At 40.1% G+C, this 15,067-nt stretch overlaps 1 protein-coding gene across 2 annotated transcripts; it reads left to right on the forward strand.

The window, feature by feature from the left end:
- Nucleotides 1-439: 439 nt before the first annotated feature.
- On the forward strand, nt 440-14,868 carry LOC146977929 (lamin-A-like). Of its 2 annotated transcripts, none has more exons than XM_085790698.1 (12): nt 440-844; nt 4,008-4,164; nt 4,739-4,864; nt 5,586-5,756; nt 7,243-7,368; nt 8,469-8,689; nt 9,855-10,173; nt 11,735-11,842; nt 11,943-12,062; nt 12,176-12,232; nt 14,043-14,246; nt 14,373-14,570. In XM_085790698.1, exons 1-12 carry the CDS (start codon nt 507-509, stop codon nt 14,406-14,408), a joined length of 1,983 nt encoding a protein of 660 aa, XP_085646824.1. In that variant the 5' UTR covers nt 440-506; the 3' UTR covers nt 14,409-14,570. The 2 variants fall into 2 exon arrangements, with proteins under 2 accessions (XP_085646824.1, XP_085646825.1); XM_085790699.1 differs by having other exon boundaries at nt 442-844; nt 14,046-14,246; nt 14,373-14,868.
- Nucleotides 14,869-15,067: the final 199 nt, after the last annotated feature.

Raw genomic sequence — 15,067 nt, forward strand, 5'->3', positions numbered from 1 at the left:
TCATAAATAATTTTATTTATTTGAATGTGTATAATTCAGTTGGAGGTTAGTTTAATGACCACATTGATGACGGTTGAATATAGATTTGTACGCTCCTCCCACCACCACATGCAAAGTCCAGACTTTGCATGTGTAAAGCAGCAGTCCTGAGCATTAAAGCAGAAGTAAGCGATCCGGTCGTTTTGGCTAACTTCCTGTCAGCCGATGGAGTTAGCAGTGCACACACAGAGAGGACCGCCCCTTTATGCCGTTCTCTCTCCTCATTGGTTAAAGGTTGTAGGATACAAGGAAAGTTTTCTCCTCGGCTCAGAGCAGAGTGACTGACAGACCCGTGTTTCAGACCAAACACTCTATAGAAGGGATTGCTGTCGGAAGATAGAACTATTTAAGACTTATATTAACACAAATATTCCGCTTACTTCTGCTTTAACAAATTGATTTTGGGGTCCAGAAGGTTTGGATAACCACCTCTGTTTCCATGCCAACAGCCGAAAAAAAAAGGTGCAATGGCGACGCCCAAGAACACTCCCCGAGGCGCGAACGCGGCGCTGTCCCCCAACCGCATCACGCGGCTCCAGGAGAAGGAGGACCTGTGCAACCTCAACGACCGCCTGGCCGTCTACATCGACAAGGTGCGCTCGCTGGAGGCGGAGAACGCCGGCCTGCGCCTGCGCATCACCGAGTCGGAGACGGAGGTGAGCCGCGAGCTGACGGGGCTGAAGGCCGCCTACGAGACGGAGCTGGCCGACGCTCGCCAGACTCTGGACTCGGTGGCCAAGGAGCGAGCTCGGCTGCAGCTGGAGCTGGGGAAGCTGAAGGAGGACTACAAGGAGCTGAAGGCCAGGTGGGTGTACCCAAACTCGAAAGACGTATTCGGAAAGTACACGAATAATGCTTTGATCTCGAATAGTTTTGCTGTCCGAAGTTTCTCTTCATTATTCGGGAGCGTTATTCTAAAGAAAAAGAAACATTTGGATCAGCAACAGCACATTACCAATTCGTTTGTGTCTAGTTCACGTTAGGGTTGCTAAGAAACAGCAACTCCCAGCATGCATTGCATCACAGTAGACAGGAAAGGGCTCTCCGATACTTCCAGGGTCACCGTTAAACAACTTAGCATTTTTCTCATAGACAACAAAGAAGCGGCTGTAAAACGGTGGATCATTTTTTTGGAGTGTCACAACCTCCGCGAAATGATTCGTTTCACTACCAGAATTTGATCCATTCAGTCCGATTACGTTTGGAAAGTCTAGAAGAGCCGCACGATTCAATTATTTTATTCCCGTTCTAGTTAGCCGAGAGGTAGTAAGCGGAAGTTAGCCAGCTAGCTCGGCTGAAGTAAGTGTGCCCACTTCCGGTTCCTTCCCAAATACAAATCCGAACTCTGAGTTTTTTTTAAAAGAATCCGATTCCGAATACGAATACGAATACGAATAGTGCACTGGCTGTACACCCCTAGTGCCGGGGGTGTGCCGGGTGCCCCCCCCCCTTTCCCCTCATGTTAGGGGCCCTGAATTCCTTTGAACCAGCCCTGTGTGTTTGTAAGAAGTGATAAGAAGCAAAACTAAAACGATCCGAGTCACTGTGATGTTGTGAAAGTGAATCACAGAGCGAGTGTGATGCAGCTGACTCACCTCGGCCTCTCGCTTTATTTCTTATCTCCCCTGAGGCAGAAGTTAAGTAATAGAAGGGGCATAATACTGTTGAAATCACCAGTGTTTTTCTCAAGAAATTTCCGGTTGCTCATAACATGTTTTGTAAAACGGAGGGTTTCTTTGCACCAAAACAAAGGGAATATGTAGTGTTCTCGTTATTTATAGGTTATTATGCTGTTATTTCATTGGTCCGGCCCACTTGAGATCAAATTGCGCTGTACACGGCCCCTGAACTAAAATGAGTTTGGCACCTCTGGTCTAAAGCAATCAAACCTTCAATGGAAAATATGAAGTAAAAAATAACTGTAGTGGGTTTATTTCTTCTGCACATGTGCACAAATATGTTTGTTTTTTGGGGGGGTATAAATGATTAAACAAATCTACTTTATAATCCCTAAATAAAAAGAACCTCAGTGATCCAGAGATGTTTGTTATCTGGTGATCATGAGAGGAAGCTGCCGCCGCCCCGAGGCGTCTGAAATCCTCCTCCGGTGCATCTGTTTGTGCATGAGTGTGAGAGTCTAAAAAAGACAAAACCATCACCAAAAAAATCAAAAATCTAACTAAATATATATGCATATATACATCTATTTACCCAATTGTAATGAAAAGAAAAATAGGCGTTAACGTTTCAAATAATCATACAGAGGGCTTTTAATGATTTATAAATGTTTTTATAGCTTTCCAGTTTCTCATATCATGTAATGTTTGGATGTAGTGGTGGATTTCTATTTTGAATTCCTCAATCCTTGGTTTTTTGAGGTCCATTTTTATGAATGTAGTATTTTTCGGATGAAAATTCAAAGATTCAACAAACGTTTTCCTTGCCCTTAAGGCTTTTCTCATCATATAGGACAATTATATCTTCTTTTTTTTCTAAGTTTAAGCTTTACACCAGTTAAAGTTTCAAACAAATGTCCGATTTCTACCCCAAACAAATGGACATAACTGAAACATCTCAGTCGCTCGTTGACTTGATGATGCCTCTAACTTTACTTTCTGCCGCCGCTGCCGCTGCCACTCCCTAGCTGGTTTCTCAGCAGCATACCCTCCACATTGCTCACTGCAGCCTGATGCTGGTTGGACTTCCACTCGGTGGCGTCTCCTTCTCCTTCCCATGCTGCCACATCCAGAGCCTGATGACTAACTCTTTCCTCAAAGTTTCTCCTCCTTCACCAAAGCAATCATTACACACACACACACACACACAATACGTGGCAGTGTTTAGAGGGCTCCCGTCTTCCCTCCATTATTTTTCCATAAATATTGAGATGGTGGCTGTTGTGTGTGTGTGTGTGTGTGTGTTTGGCTAAGGCCAAGCCGTCTCCATGGCAGCGCCTCAGCCAAACACCAGCAGGCTGTGGTTTGTGGCGAGCAGATACACGGGACATGGAGGAGGCCGGTGGCTCACTGAGGCCTGTGAGTCATATGCACCGAGGTCTTTCCCCTGCTGCTCCGTCAGCGCTGCAGCCTTCAGAAATAAAAATAGATCAGATAGGAGAGTTTTTTTTTTTTTAGTTTCTTAGGGGAAACTGTGGTGGTGACTCAGTTTCTCTTGGTTCTTAAATCACAAGGGGAACATCAGTGTCTGACCATGTTTGATTGATTAAATGCATCTCAATCTCCTTGTTTGATGTTAAAGGGATAGTTCAACATTCTGGCAAATTGGCCAATTGCCATAATCCCTATAGTCATAGCAGTAGGTTCGTTACCTTTAATTGTTGGTGCAAGCTATTTTTAGAACGGCAGAGCAGAGCAGCGAGCGGAGGCTCATGGGATTTCTTGGTTTCCCTCATCAAACTCATCAAATACACAATCCAACAACTCCACAACGCTCTGGTGGACAAGTTGTGACCTGCACATTCACCACGCTATGAGATAATAACACAACGTTACCAGACAGAGTTGTTTTAGAGGGAAATACAGAGACTGCTTGATGAAAAACTGTCCCTGAAGGCAACGTGCATCAGCTGGTTTTGCATGAATTTCCCTCTAAAACAACTCTGTCTGGTAACGTTGTGTTATTATCTCATAGCGTGGTGAATGTGCAGGTCACAACTTGTCCACCAGAGCGTTGTGGAGTTGTTGGATTGTGTATTTGATGAGTTTGATGAGGGAAACCAAGAAATCCCATAATGAGCCTCCGTAGCGTAGCTCTGAGCAGCTCACGGCTCTGCTCCGCCGTTCTAAAAATAGCTTGCACCGACAATCAAAGGTAACAAACCTACTGCTATGACTATAGGGATTATGGCAATGGGCCAATTTGCTAAAATGTTGAACTATCCCTTTAAATTTAAACCACAATGCAGGAGCTCAACACCTAACGCTCTTTTTTCTTTCGTCTTCTTACAGAAACACCAAGAAGGAGTCTGAACTGATCGGAGCGCTGCAGAGGCTGAAGGATCTGGAGGCTCTGCTCAACTCCAAGGACGCCTCCCTGACCACGGCTCTGGGCGAGAAGCGAAACCTGGATGTGGAAAACCGGGACCTGAAGACCCAGGTCGCCAAGGTAAACTCAACCACATGAGCTTTACTGTAACACTCAGTGGAAACACATCTGGGCTCAATCTCTCCATGATTGATGATCTGCTTCCAGTCCGTCCCCCTGCACAATCCTCCTGTGTGTGTTTTACCCCACAATTGTCTTTTCTATTCTACTGTCTGTTATTTATCATATTTATTTATAGGTTTTAACAGTTTTGTCTTACTGTCTTATTGTCCTATAGTGTTCTTAGTTTTCCAATGCTGTTTCTTTTCAACAAATGGCAGAAATACACAGACTCTGATTCGTGATACTAAATCTACGTTTATCAATTAAGGATTCAGTTGCAAATGCAGAACTAGTTTTTAACTTCACCACTAAGTCATTCACTGTGTTCAGCTGGCTTCTCTCTCCGTCTGTCATGGCCCAAAGCTTGAGCTCAGACATCGTGATTAAAGGCCTCGGCTGCCTTTTGCCCACTGACTGTACATGTCTTCATTGTGCTGCCTATTTTTGTGTTTCTTTTTGTTGTGTCATTTTGCTTTGTAATAAAAGTTCAAGTTCCTGTTGCATTTTTTTCTTTTCTTTTTTCTTTTTTTAGCTGGACACCAGTCTGAACGATGCCAGGAAGCAGCTGCAGGATGAGATGCTGCGCAGGGTGGACGGAGAGAATCGCATCCAGACTCTGAAGGAAGAGCTGGAGTTTCAGAAGAATCTCCACTCGGAGGTCTGAAGACTCATCATCATCATAGTGATAATAATAACTTTATTTATATAACACCCTTTAAAAACACAAGTTTACAAAGTGCTTCACAAAACGTCATTTAGGCAATAAGGGATAGTTCAACATTTTGGCAAATTGTCCCATTGCCATAATCCCTATAGTCATAGCAGTAGGTTTGTTACCTTTAATTGTCGGTGCAAGCTATTATTACTAGACAGAGTTGTTTTAGGAGTAAATTCATGCAAAATGTGTGCTTTTCCCATCGGGGGCATTTACCTAAAACAACTCTGTCTGGTAATAATAGCTTGCACCGACAATTAAAGGTAACGAACCTACTGCTATGACTGTAGGGATTATGGCAAAGGGCCAATTTGCCAAAATGTTGAACTATCCCTTTAAAAGACAGGTCACAAATGCCATAAAATCATAATAGATGGACCGGCCCAAGTGACAAAGCAACACAGGCTGCAATACAAGTTAAAATGCAGGACGCAGTTAATTAGATAAAATAAATAAAAAGCGGGTATACATGATAAAAATAGATAAGATGAGATACAATAAGATAAGAAGAGATGGGATAAAAGACTTAAAACCGAAGTAAAACAAAGAGAATCTGAGTAAAACTATGAGAAAAAATAGATAGAAACTTTCTCTCCACCTTCTCTTCCTTTCTTTCTTTCTTTCTTTCTTATTGATAAGATTTGTTTTGGCGACTGTCCAACAGGAACTGCGGGAGACAAAGCGGCGCCACGAGTCTCGCATGGTGGAGCTGGACAACGGCCACCAGCAGGACTTTGAGAGCAAACTGTCCGAGGCGCTGACGGAGATGCGCAACCAGCACGAACTGCAGATCAAACTGTACAAGGAGGAAGTCGAGAAAACCTTCAACACCAAGGTGGGCCAACAAAAGAAAGTGGAAGATTAATATCGGTATAACCCTTTAATTTACAGGCCGGGAAGAAATCCAGGGCCCAGTTGTTCAAAGGTAATCTGATCGGATTTTGGATAATGGATTGGATCAAATCTTGGAAATGGGTTGTTTCAAAACCAAAAACGGATTCTGAGATCGGATCAGATCACATAATCCAATCTTGGTTTTCATCTGGATCAAGTTTGTGTTGTTTAAAACTTTTTAGTAGGATCGGGAAAACTTTGATACAAAAAAAACAAAAAAAAACAGGATTATTCTGATCCCAGCAGTCGGGTGGACTCAGGAACAAAATGTGATTAAAATTATGTTTAAACTGGTCAAATAAACAATATTTATAATGTAGTATTTATACATGTACATAGGCTATTGATTTATATTTTGCACCTAATTTTTAAACCATAACAATGATTAGTAAATAAAGTTAACTTGTGAATATTCTACAACTGAAAAACTTTTCCCCAAACTGAATTTAATGAAATTTTGAAATTTTGAATTTGAAACACATGGGGAAATATTCACAATTTCACTAATGTACTGTATATTTGCTTTTTTACATTTATTTTACCAGCCCAACCAGATGGAGTCTTTTTATCCAGATTAGTACACCTTTTGAACAACTGGGCCCTGGAAATAACAAGTAATCGCGATTGATTGAGTAGAAATCGCCCAGAAATAACAGTCAATTGCCAAGGACTTGGTGGAGAAAGATTCTGGCCGTTCCCAAAAACTTCAAAGTGTGAAAAGCATGTGTAATCTATTGCCTTTATGAAAAACATGACATTACTACGCTATTATTGTTATTTCTTGGCTATTTCTTGACATTATCACGTAGCTAACTAACGGCCTGTAAATTAAAGGGTCATCACACCAACACCTGACATTTTATGAACTGTATTTCTTTTATATGAGAGTGTGTGTGTATATGTGTACATATATATGTATGCATATACTATATAGGTGATAGTTTGTATATATATATAGGTATATTTTATATTTTATTTTATTCTTTTATATTATTGCTACTACATCTGTCTACATTAGCTAAGTACTTTCTTTCAGAATGTTTGGAGCAGCTGACAGATGAATTTCCTTCGGGATTAATAAAGTATTTATCTATCTCTATCTATCAATCTATCAATCTATCTATCAATCTATCTATCTATCTATCTATCTATCTATCTATCTATCTATCTATCTATCTATCTATCTATCTATCTATCTATCTATCTATCTATCTATCTATCTATCTATCTATCTATCTATCTATGTTCAGTCATAACATCATCAGATAGGAACGCATCGTCTTTGCTTTGCAGCAGCATGTGTGCAGTTTCACATCCAGACACTAATGAACCTGACAACACAGTGTGAGGTGACAGCCGGTGTCGTATGGAGGAACTTCTTCTTACCTTGTTGTTGTTGTTGTTGTTTCTCTCTCTCTGTCGGTCAGCTGGACTGCGCCCGTCAGTCTGCAGACCGCAGCAGCCACCTGGTGGGAGCTGCACACGAGGAGCTGCAGCAGACCCGCATCCGTCTGGAGTCCACGTCATCTCAGCTCAGCCAGCTGCAGAAACAGGTTGGCACTAAACTAACTAACAAAGAAAACTAAATGATCATGTTAGATGTTTATCTTCACGTCACAACACTTCAGGATCTATAGAAAAAGTTGCATTACATTACTCTTTATTCATTTTATTGCAAATTTTAAAAACAAAACCCAAGATTTTTCAATTAATTCTATGAAAAAGCTCCAGTTCATTTGTCTATTCAGTCACTTTTGCACTAAATGTGTAATATAAATCAATATAACTCTATATTTTCTTCCAAAAAGTCACTTTTAGCCTTTTTATAACCAACAGTTATTATGAAGTTTGGTTGTTTAAATGTTGTGTAAACACTCACCACCACTAGATGTCACTGTGGATCACAGCGTCTCAGACCAACACAATCGCTCCATCAATCGATCTCGCATCCGGATTGACTGAAGGCCACGGCCAGAGAAGGAAAATGTTACTTTTTGATAAATTTGTTTTTATTTTTTGGCCAAATTATTTATTCATAAAACTAAATTTAATAATAAAACCCCTTCGTTTGTTGTTTTCCAAAGACATAGAGCATTATTTTAAGTTAGGCGACTAATTCAGCAAATCTAAAGGCCTTTAAAACATTACATTTTTGTACCATTTACAACCTTTTTATTTAATGTTGGCTATTTTACCCCTGGCTCATCTGTTACTTTTTTATCTCATCTTTCTGTATACTGTTCAATATACTGTTTATATATTTTTTTCTTCTTTTTTTTTAAGAAAGAAAAGAAATAAATGAATACATAAACAGATAAAACACACAGAGAGAAAAACAGACAGGTAACGTCATGTAGCTTCAACTTTTTCCCCAAGCTGAAATGTTTTGGGCCACAAAAAAACAACATATCAGAGATAAAACTGAGAATACTTGAATACAAATAGAAAAGTTTAACAATCAACTACAATTACAGAGGAGATATGATTAGTATTTTTGAAAAGTGAATATAAATGACTCAGGATGTCATAACTCCACTGTGTTTTTATTAAAAATCGAATTTACAGAATCGCTAACTAACCAACCAACTAATTCCCAAGCTGTGTGTTGTTGATACTCGGGTGATAACTGTTCGATTCCCTGCGTGTGGTCCAGCTGGCGGCCCGTGAGGCCAAGGTGCGGGACCTGGAGGACGCCCTGTCCCGGGAGCGGGACACGACGCGGCGTCTGCTGGGGGACAAGGACAGAGAGATGGCGGAGATGAGGCAGCGGATGCAGCAGCAGCTGGACGAGTACCAGGAGCTGCTGGACGTGAAGCTGGCGCTGGACATGGAGATCTGCGCCTACAGGAAGCTGCTGGAGGGGGAGGAGCAGAGGTCTGTTGCCCCCCAGCTCCCTCTGCTGCTGTCTGTTATTTTTATTTATTTAAAGGTTTAAGGATCAGGGACATTGCACATTAATAAAAACATTTAAACAAATATAAACATGCCAGAATTAGCCAAAAGGCTATTTTGCACCTGTTGTCCCTGGACTGATGTTAAAAGTCATCCTAAAAGAAAAAGAAAAATTTTTGGATTATCAACATACAAATAATACATTCAATGAAAACACTTTAGTTTTTTTATTAGTAACTTTTTTCTTTTCTTTTCTTTTCCAAAACGATACATCAACCAAATTTGACAGTTAGTAACCCCCTAAAATCCTTTCACCTTGTGATATGTGATACTCAGTCAATCCCTTTGATGAAAGCATTGTGAGATGCAGCTAAGGTTAAAGGGATAGTTCAACATTTTGGCAAATAGGCCCATTGCTATAATCCCTATAGTCATAGCAGTAGGTTTGTTACCTTTAATTGTCGGTGCAAGCTATTTTTAGAACGGCGGAGCAGAGCCGTGAGCTGCTCAGACGCTATGGAGGCTTCTTGGTTTCCCTCATCAAACTCATCAAATACACAATCCAACAACTCCACAACGCTCTGGTGGACAAGTTGTGACCTGCACATTCACCACGCTATGAGATAATAACACAACGTTACCACACAGAGTTGTTTTAGAGGGAAATTCAGAGACTGCTTGATGAAAAACTGTCCCTGAAGGCAACGAGCATCAGCGGTTTTGCATGAATTTCCCTCTAAAACAACTCTGTCTGGTAACGTTGTGTTATTATCTCATAGTGTGGTGAATGTGCAGGTCACAACTTGTCCACCAGAGCGTTGTGGAGTTGTTGGATTGTGTATTTGATGAGTTTGATGAGGGAAACCAAGAAATCCCATAATGAGCCTCCGTAGCGTAGCTCTGAGCAGCTCACGGCTCTGCTCCGCCGTTCTAAAAAATAGCTTGCACCAACAATTAAAGGTAACGAACCTACTACTGCTATGACTATAGGGATTATGGCAATGGGCCAATTTGCCAAAAATGTTGAACTATCCCTTTAAATTGAATGGTTTTATATCTATCTCACACATTTAGAAGATGCTGTTCCCACTGAGCTTTCGTCCTCCATTACACTTCTGTCCATAAACATCACTTCCTGTCCCTTCAGGCTGCGTCTGTCTCCCAGTCCTCCGCCCACCAGAGTGACAGGAAGTCGTTCCTCTACGTCGGCGGCGGGGGCGGTGGCGTCGTCGGGGGGGTCGGGGTCTCACTCTCACTCCAGGTCGTCGCTCCACTGCAGCGGGCATCACGGCACTCCGGCCAAGAGGCGCCGGCCCAACGACACGGACAGCGAGGCCTCCAGCTTCGCGGGCGGAGCCGTGGCGCGCACCCGCATCACCCAGCAGGCGTCGGCCAGCGGACGCGTCACCGTGGACGAGGTCGACCTGGACGGGAAATACGTCCGACTCAGCAACAAAGCAGATGAGGTGAGACGATGAATATGATGGGATTTTTACATCTCATAGTGTCATGCAAAAGTTTAAAGTTTATGTTAATGTGCACAACAGTTCATTGAGTGGAAGATGAAATGATCTCCAAAAGACATAAAGCTACAGATGAAACATTCCTGTTACATTTTACACTGCAAAAACTCAAAATCTTTCCAAGAATATTTGTCTTATTTCTTGTCAAAATGTCTCATTTCTAGTCAAAACTAAACTCTTTTCACTTAAAATAAGACTCATCTCCTAAAAATTAACTTGTTTTTAGATAATTTTCACTTGTTTCAAACGTATTTTCACTTGAAATAAGTAGAAAAATCTGCCAGTGAAAGTAAGATTTTTGTACTTTTTGTAAAAACTTGCTCCATTATCAGATTTTTCTTCTTATTTCAAGTGGAAATCTGCTTGAAAGAAGTAAAAAGTGTCTAAAAACGAGCTACTTTTTAATGTGATGAGTCTTATTTTGAGTATAATGAGATTTGTTTTGATTAGAAATAAGACAAATATTCTTGGTAAGATTTTGAGTTTTTGCAGTGTAAACTATATACAGTATTTTTGTTTTTATTTCCATCTTTTCCATGTTCAAACTGCTAGAAAAGGAAAATGTCCCTCAGCAAAGGTCTGCCCCCCCTGCATAGTTGTGTAAATAGTAAATATCTTGTCTGATACCTTGGTCAAAGTTCTCTGAGAGCTCAAGTCTCCTGGGTTTCCCATTCTTCTGCAGGCTGCCGCTTTGTTTCCCTTTTTCACTCTGAAACTGTAGAAAACTAAAATAACACACTGATTTTGATTCAAATATTGAGAAAAAAGAGTGTTTCATGTTTAACTTTATGTCTTTTGGAGATCGTTTCATCTTCCACTTGATGAACTGTTCACATTAAAAGACATTTTAAACCAGGGAGCCCAATGTTTTGCATGGTTCCATTGTATTATCTCCTGGGATGTTCTGACTTTTCATCCAAACTTCCACACAAACAGGCTGAGAAACAGTTTTTTCCCCTCAGAAGAATTTTTTTTCTTCTTATATTTGCACCAATGTTTTTATCTTTCTTAAAGCCCCTGTACAGACTTTTCATTTAGTGTTGATTTTGGCATTTCCCACTGTCATGAAGACGTTTGTCTGGCCGGCGCGTGTAGATTTGTTTTGGAAACGTCGGAAAGAAGATGGGACTTGTTTTTTTTTGTTTTTTTTTAGCAGCGTAATGTATCTATTTGTATTGTTTCGTCAGTGATCCGACCCAACCATGCCTTCCAGAGGTATAGAATTAGACGACTTAGAAATAGCGTATCTTCACACTGATGGGCTCATTTACTGTTGTAGGTAACAGAGACACATCAGCAGAAATCAGAGACTTTTGCGTATCCAGTTAAAAGCTCCGTACAGGGGCTTTAATTATGAGATCATTTTTAATGCACTTTGCAACAAGCCATCACTCCTATTTCGATATATATTGTTGCCGAATTAAGTGTCGTTTCACCACTAGTACGATGATAATAAAGGTTTCTTGAATCTTGAATCTTGAATCAACCTTTTTGCTTTCTGCAGGATCAGAACCTGGGGAACTGGCAGCTGCGGAGACAGGTGGGAAACGGTGCCGCCATCTCCTTCAAGTTCCCGGCGAAGTTCACCCTGAAGGCCGGACACAGGGTCACGGTGAGCAGCAGCAGCACCTTCACTCAAATAGTACAAATTAAAATAAAAATAAAAACAGAGTTGCAGCTGTCTCACCTGCTGTCTCGTCTGTGTGGTTCAGGTCTGGGCCTCTGGAGGAGGCGGAGCCCACAACCCCCCCTCCGACCTGCTGTGGAAGACGCAGTCGTCCTGGGGAACCGGAGACGTGTTCCAGACGACTCTGATCAGCGCCAGTGGAGAAGTAGCTACGACATCTTTATTACAACCATGACTGCACACGTTTATACTTAAAAACACTGCAGGTTTATAAGTGAATAAATAAACTCTGTGATGCTTTTTTAATTTCTCCTCCAGGAAATGGCGATGAGGAAAGTTACCCGCACACAGTTCGAAGAGGAAGACGATGACATGGTGAGAAAAATAAAACACATCACAATCTTAAATAGAATTAATTAACATCTAAAAGTCAGAAAGCAGCTGATGTTTCAATGGTTTATTTTGCACAAGAAGAATAAAATAAGGTGTGCACAAATCAAAGATAGATAACATATAGTGCACGAAGAGGCAAAAGTACAAGCAAATACATATACAAAGTTAAAAGTAACTGATACCAATACTGCAAAAGTTACAGGTGAGTAAATAAATGTTTCTTTAAGCACCTTTTAAAACACTTAATGGATAAACATTTTATAACATATTGAAAACTGCCCTTTGCATGTAAAACAGTTGAGAGAATGAAGATGTAAAGCTTGTCGAGTTTGGTCTAAAATAATCCCTAAAGTGTCTGTGTATATTGTCTTTATTTAATGCTTTGTAAATGTAAAAAGACATACGGTACGTGATAAATGTTATTATAAATGTTAAGAATCTGGAGTTTAGTTGATCTTATGAATGCACATTGAATTAGATTCATGATACTGTAAAAAATACTTGTGTTAAACACTCTACTGCCACCTACAGAGCAAAGTGTGTCCACATGAAGCATTAATGAACTCAACTCTTGACTTGCTTGAAGTAAATAAACTTCTGGGTGCATGTTTGAGTCGCCATCTGACGCTGTCTGTGGCTTTGAGGGATGGAAACAGCCTAAGCAGCAGAACTTCAATCCACTCCCATTCATCGCTGCCGTGGCGACGCGGGGACAGACACAACTACCGCAAAACAGGAGCAATTAAACTGAAAATCTTCAGATTCCTTCTTTTAGACCTAAAATGTTAGGAAAATACAGCCCGAGTTGAATTTGCCCAGAATTGTCATTAATGCTTTATGTGGACACACACTTTGCTCTGTAGGTGGCAGTAGAGTGTTTAACACAAGTATTTTTACAGTATCATGAATCTTATTCAATGTACATTCATAAGATCAACTTTAATAAACTCCAGATTCTTAACATTTACACTAATATTTATCATGTATGTCTTTTACAAAGCATTAAATGAAGACAGTACGTTGACAAGCTTTACATCTTCATCCTCCCAACTGTTTTACATGCAGAGGGCAGTTTAAAATGTTAGGAAAAGAAAACAGCCTCGAGTTGAATTCGCCCGGAATTGTCCTTTAACATGACAATTTAACTTTGCTTTTGTAAAGGTTTTCACAAAATATTTGTATTTAGGCTGCAGCCAACAGTTCTATTCCAGTATCAATTAATTTCTTAGATAATCAGGCACCACACTGCAAAAACTCAAAATCTTTCCAAGAATATTTGTCTTATTTCCTGTCAAAATGTCTCATTTCTGGTCAAAACTAAACTCTTTCCACTTAAAATAAGACTCATCACCTAAAATTAACTTGTTTTTAGATAATTTTCACTTGTTTCAAACACATTTTCACTTGAAATAAGTAGAAAAATCTGCCAGTGAAAGCAAGTGTTCTGTGCTTGTAATAAGAAAGAAAAACTTGCTCCACTTTCAGATTTTTCTACTTATTTCAAGTGAAAATCTGCTTGAAAGAAGTAAAAAGTGTCTAAAAACAAGCTGCTTTTAATGTGATGAGTCTTATTTTAAGTAGAATGAGATTTGTTTTGACTAGAAATGACATTCTTGGTGAGACTTTGAGTTTTTGCAGTGCAGTTTTATTCATATAATATAACAAAGCAGAAATATTGAGGCCAGTTGCACATCCGAGAATCTACAACCAGAGGATTTTGACTTTTACATATTAGAAAAGTTGTTATTTTAGTTGTTGTTGACCTGTATTGATTGATTGATTGATTGATCAGCAGGTGGCTCACAGCACCTGCGGGGACAGCGAGTACAACCTGCGCAGCCGGACCGTGGTCTGCGGCTCCTGCGGACTTCCCTCGGACAAATCCAGCAACTGCTCCGTGAGCTCGGCCTCGCGCTCGTTCCGGAGCGGCGGCCTCTCCGAGGGTTTACTGTCTTCTCCTCACTCCTACGTCTTCAGCGCCAGCACCCCGCGCAAGGTGAGGGCCGACAGATGATCAATAACTTCTCTTTTTGTGTAATAAATCTGTATTTTATTGTGTGATGATACTAACTTGTATGTTATATGTTTGTATGATACTGACTTTGTCGACTTTCCCTCTCAGTCCGGAGGCAGGATGGAGACCTGTCCGATCATGTGAACTCTGGATCCACGGTGAAGCATTTACACCTTTTTTAGTTTTCAGTTATTAGTTCTTCAGTTACCTGTTGTAGTTCATTTCATGTACTTTGGAATAAAAACTTTATACTGTTTTTTTTTATACTGTACATAGGCATGCATATGAAATAGTATTTTCTTGGCTTAAAATATAAGAATTGACAAAGATAATTGGATAAATTGGGCTAATTTATCATCACAGTTTTGTTTCTCTTTAGATAAAGTTAAACAGGTCACAGTTAAATCAGATTTTCATTACACTGTGTGGACGAACTGATGCAGCAGGGTTGCAGTAAATTCATTTTTTGTTCACATTATGAAATATAATAAGTGTTTATTTTTGAGTATAAGTTGAGTTGAAGTAAAACTGACCCCGACCTTGCTACAGATCCAAAGATTTTTTTTTTGTGTCTATTTTTGCTGATATCATTAAACATATTTTCAATAATATGCCTCATTTGTCATTTGTCTAAAGATAATTTGTTTATTTTTCATCTGAGTGTTTTTTGGCATGCTGTTTTTATTATAATTTTTTTTATAGTGTTTTATTTTGAATAGTGGCTATGGACACTATACTATAATATAAATATACACCAATATTCAGAGGCAAGAAGAGAAATCAAAGTTTAATATTTTTCCATG

Source organism: Trachurus japonicus, chromosome 11 (assembly GCF_045865225.1).
Source record: "Trachurus japonicus isolate A0001 chromosome 11, Traja_1.0".
Taxonomy (NCBI): domain Eukaryota; kingdom Metazoa; phylum Chordata; class Actinopteri; order Carangiformes; family Carangidae; genus Trachurus; species Trachurus japonicus.

Coding starts and splice junctions, on each gene's coding strand:
- LOC146977929 (XM_085790698.1), top strand. CDS start 507: ATGGCGACGCCCAAGAACACTCCCCGAGGCGCGAACGCGGCGCTGTCC. Junction 845..4,007: donor TACAAGGAGCTGAAGGCCAG/GTGGGTGTACCC, acceptor GTCTTCTTACAG/AAACACCAAGAAGGAGTCTG. Junction 8,690..9,854: donor CTGGAGGGGGAGGAGCAGAG/GTCTGTTGCCCC, acceptor CTGTCCCTTCAG/GCTGCGTCTGTCTCCCAGTC.